Source organism: Octopus bimaculoides, chromosome 27, assembly GCF_001194135.2.
Source record: "Octopus bimaculoides isolate UCB-OBI-ISO-001 chromosome 27, ASM119413v2, whole genome shotgun sequence".
NCBI classification, from domain to species: Eukaryota; Metazoa; Mollusca; class Cephalopoda; order Octopoda; family Octopodidae; genus Octopus; species Octopus bimaculoides.
In genome coordinates this window covers 17,036,008-17,040,851 of record NC_069007.1, presented here as the reverse complement: position 1 = coordinate 17,040,851, position 4,844 = coordinate 17,036,008, and the positions used below count along the sequence as shown (strand labels likewise).

The following is a 4,844-nucleotide window of genomic DNA, read 5'->3' as shown; positions in this document are numbered from 1 at the left end:
GAAGTATATTTGCCACTTAAATGTGGCTGACCCCTAAGGGTGGATGTTACTGTTGCTTTTAGCCCCAGGAGAACATCTCCTCCAGCTGGCTATTGACACACATCAATAGCCAGCTGGAGGAGATGTTCTCCTGGGGCTAAAAGCAACAGTAACATCCACCCTTAGGGGTCAGCCACATTTAAGTGGCAAATATACTTCACCTTGTCGTGCAGTTACTGCTAATACCTCGTTCAGAGATTTAACATTACTTAATATACAGATTATCCTAGTAATACCAGCACCAACCTTTTCTTTATTTCTCTTTTTTATATCCCCAGACATGGCACTGAGATCGATATTGGTGACTCTATTTTTTGCCTACACCTTCTTTGATTATACAGAATCAACTTCGGTAAATATATTGGGGGTTTTTTTGTTGTTTGTTTATTAATGTTTATTTATTGTAGTATTTTGTTATACCTCTTAAGATCTGATTTCAAATCCTACCAGAGTAAACAATGCTTTTCATCCATCTAGGAATCAATGAAAACTAAAGTAACACTCAGACACTGGACTCAGTGGTATTGACTAACCTTCTTTCCCTCAAAACTACAGGCCTTGTGCCTAAAATTGTTAGCAAACTTTACATTATGAGTTCAGTTCTCCTGAGGTCAACTTTACCTTTCATTCTTGCAGCAGCCAATGAAATAAGTACCAGTTGAGCACTAGGGTTGATGTAATCAAAGTACCCTCATCACCCAAAAATTCTGGTCTATTGCCTATAGCAGAAAAGATTATTATTATTATTATTATCATTACTACTACTACTGCTGAGTGAGAGAGCAGCACATGCCATCAAAGTGACACTAGGATACAATTATACGAAGCCCAGTATACCCATCATGACTACCCATCTGATAAGGGTACAGCAGGTACATGCATCACAACCATATGTGAGCGACATGGTGATCTCATATCAAGATAAACAGAGCATGACCTCGCAGATGGGGCCCAGTTAGAATTTTCTTCAGGCCGAATAGCCCATCCCACTCAAAAGATCCCCGAATAAGGTTTGTTTAAGGATGATGAACGAAACGCCTATGTTTCCAGAGGTGAATTATTCAAACCCTGAAGATTTCCTCTCAGCACATGGCTATGATATTCCCTAACTACTCCTGCTCATGATCAGAGATGCACATATTGTCAGCCACTAAGGGACATGCTCAACTGGTTAAGCAAATCTGTGATATTGAGCAGAATATTTGCAGTAGGCCATCTTTTATACCAAGACAAAACAATGTACATGATAACACTTCCAATCAGTTAAAATCAGAAGTCACGAGAGCCACTGCCTGGTACTGCACCCGGGCATTTATTATCATTATTGTTATTATTATTATTATTATTATTATTGTCATTTATTATTATTATTATTATTATTATTATTGTTGTTGTTGTTATACCAAGGTTGATTTTGCCTTCCATCCTTCTAGGATTGAATAAATAAGTATCAGTAAAGTATTGGGGGACCAATGTGGTCGACTTCCCCCTCCCCTCAAAAACTGCTGGCCCAGTGCCAAAATTTGAAAGCCATTATCATTATTATTATTATTATTATTATTATTATTAATGTATTTGTTATTGCTGTTGTTGTTGCACACAGGCAAAATCTGGTGTTACCTGCCAATTCAAGGTCTTCCCCAACAACCCGAATCTCTATTACGAGATAGTATATAGTGGTGGCTACTTGGTGAGACAGTGTCACTATGGCAGTAAGTTTAGCGTGTCCAGATGTTCCTGCTCCAATAAAACTGACACGAAACCAAAGGGTAAGTCACATACCTGAGGAATTCTTACCTTAAACCATTTAGCATTCAGATTACTCTGTTGAATGTGATACTTGTATATTCACATTGTTTTAACCCTTTCATTTCTGTATTTATTTTGAGATGCTCTGTGTTTCTTCTAATTATTTTAAATATAACAAAGAATTTAGTAAAATAACTTAGTTATCATTCAGCTAGTGTTAGGAGCCTAAATTTTGACTAAGGTTTGGTGGAAGATTATAATTCAAAACTTATGAAAACAAGACATTTGTACTACAGAGCTAGAGCCGGTTTCAGCCGGGTTGGTATCAAAAGGGTTAAATTAATCAGGCATTATCTCATAGCTCTGAGCTTTCAATATTATGGTTTTCCTCTCTCTCTCTTTCTCTTTTACTCTTTTACTTGTTTCAGTCATTTGACTGTGGCCATTCTGGAGCACCGCCTTTAGTCGAGAAAATCGACCCCAGAACTTATTCTTTGTAAGCCTAGTACTTATTCTATCGGTCTCTTTTTGCCGAACAGCTAAGTTACGGGGACATAAACACATCAGCATCGGTTGTCAAGCGATGGGGGGGGGGGACAAACACAGACACACATACATATATATATATATATATACGTATATATGACGGGCTTCTCTCAGTTTCCGGTTACCAAATCCACTCACAAGGCTTTAGTCGGCCCGAGGCTATAGTCGAAGACACTTGCTCAAGGTGCCACACAGTGGGACTGAACCCAGAACCATGTGGTTGGTAAGCAAGCTACTTACCACACAGCCATTTGAAGGATTTTGTTGGGTAGGTGTGAGAGGCCAAATCTGGCAGAGTATATTGGCCAGGTTACGGCTGTTTTAACCTTTTAGCATTCAGCTTATTCTGTCAAATATAATGCTTATTTACTCATACTGGTTTCAATTAATCATGCCTTATCTCTAAGCTTTGAGATTTCAACGATGTGATTGTATATTTTTGGAATGATATTGTAGGGTAGGTATGAAAGATTAGATCTGACCACTTTGAACATAAAACAGGTAGAATATCTGGGTCAGACATGGCTTTTTTGAATGCTAAAGGGTTTAAATTTAATCACTTTAATACAGAAAGCCTATATCAAAGAACCACAGGCATGACAAGTCTTTTCAAAGGTGCTAACCCATTTGGTATCATATTTTTCTCAAAATATTTTGCTTTTGTTTAAACTAATTTTGAAAATAATGAAAAGATTAGTAAAATAATTTTGTTGTTGTTAATGTTTGGACAATAATTAAACATAAAATTCTGATGGAAGATTTTAATTTGGATCACTTTAAAACAGCTTCTTTGACAGAACTAGAAATGATCTTGAGTGGATAGGTATCAAAAGGGTTAAAAATTACCCCATGATTATAAGATACCTCCCATAAATGTAATAGCAATAATATTTGTACAACTTAACATGGCTGTCTTGTGAGAACACTGAATGCTGTGTTGTCATCTCTAATAGAGGCACTGAAGCGAAGTGTTTGGTGTTCTCACTAGGCATCCATATTAAGTTAGATATGAAGATTACTTTTTAGTACTAATACTGTTCTGTCTTAAATAATTAATATTTTTTGTAAAGAATAAAAAGTTTAGGAAGGTATAACAATGCTATATAGAACAAAAAATGGACTGTATACCTGTTGTAACTTGGTAAACTGTAGTCCGATGATATTTCGGAATTAGATCTCAAGAAGGAATTCTAATTCCGAAATATCATCGGACTACAGTTTACCAAGTTACAACAGGTATACAGTCCATTTTTTGTTCTATATTGCATTGTTATACCTTCCTAAACTTTTTATTCTTTACAAACAATACACAATGCTTCAAGCGAACTACAATACTCTCCTATAATTAATATTTGTACCTTTGTTTAGAAACTAATCAAAAACAGTTCTTGTTTTAACAGATAGTTCATCCAAGAAAAATGGCAAGATGAAAGACACCCGAAAGACAAGTAAATCAGGTTTGGGTTCAAATAAAGCTACACAACACCTACTAAAGGCTAAGATCATGATAAAGAAATTGTCAAGTCTCCACCCAGTCACGAGTACACCTGCAAGTACAACAACAAGTACAACAACAAGTACAACAACTAGACGTGGAGGAAAGTCAAAGAAATTTGCATCCAAGTTGGCCCAGATGCAATCAATTATCCTTACATTAGGCAAGAACACCAGCAAAAATGCAGCAACTAACAGCAGCAGCAGCAAACATGCACGTGGTAGCCATGCAACAAATGTAGACAAGACAAAGAGTGATCAAGTTAGTCAGACGGCCGAGTTAGCTGCAGAAGTACTTCAGTCAAATACAAAGTCTGGGTTGGTGGTGCTAGATGCAGACACGAGTTCGAGTAGTAAAGATCGCAGTGCAGAAGCATCATCTGCATCGAATGAATCCGATACAAGCCTGTCGGCATCTGAGGAAGAGGAGCCTGCAGGCAAGGAGGTAACCACTAAGACTCCAATTTCAATAAATAAAAGTAAGTTACTAATACACACACACACACACATCATCATCATCATCATCATCATCATCATCATCATAATCATCATTATTATCATATCCACTTTTCCATGCTTGAATGTTGGACTGAATTTATTGAGGCAGATTTTCTATGGTCAGATGCCATTCCTGTTGCTAAAACTCACATGTTTCCAAGCGTGTTAATATTTCCTTGTGACCAAACAACATTTCTTGCAGAATATTGGAAATGAACGACACTGCTTGTATGATGGTGACACTCATTTACAACTATCATGTGATAGTAATACAAGGAGACACAAGCATACGTACCATCACACACACACATATATACATATATATATATATATATATATATATAGGCGTAGGAGTGGCTTTGTGGTAAGTAGCTTGCTTACCAACCACATGGTTCTGGGTTCAGTCCCACTGAGTGGCATCTTGGACAAGTGTCTTCTACTATAGCCTCGGGCCGACCAAAGCCTTGTGAGTGGATTTGGTAGACGGAAACTGAAAGAAGCCTGTCGTATATATGTAT

General features: G+C 37.2%; 1 protein-coding gene across 1 annotated transcript in view; it reads left to right on the top strand.

The window, feature by feature from the left end:
* The window catches only part of LOC106882046 (uncharacterized protein DDB_G0271670), a 9,363-nt gene that overhangs the window by 2,438 nt on the left and 2,081 nt on the right, over positions 1 to 4,844 (top strand). The window contains exons 2-4 of the mRNA XM_014932606.2: positions 318 to 391; positions 1,643 to 1,808; positions 3,735 to 4,307. Of these exons, the coding sequence (XP_014788092.1) occupies positions 318 to 391; positions 1,643 to 1,808; positions 3,735 to 4,307 (813 nt within the window). The remainder of the gene's footprint in view (positions 1 to 317; positions 392 to 1,642; positions 1,809 to 3,734; positions 4,308 to 4,844) is intronic.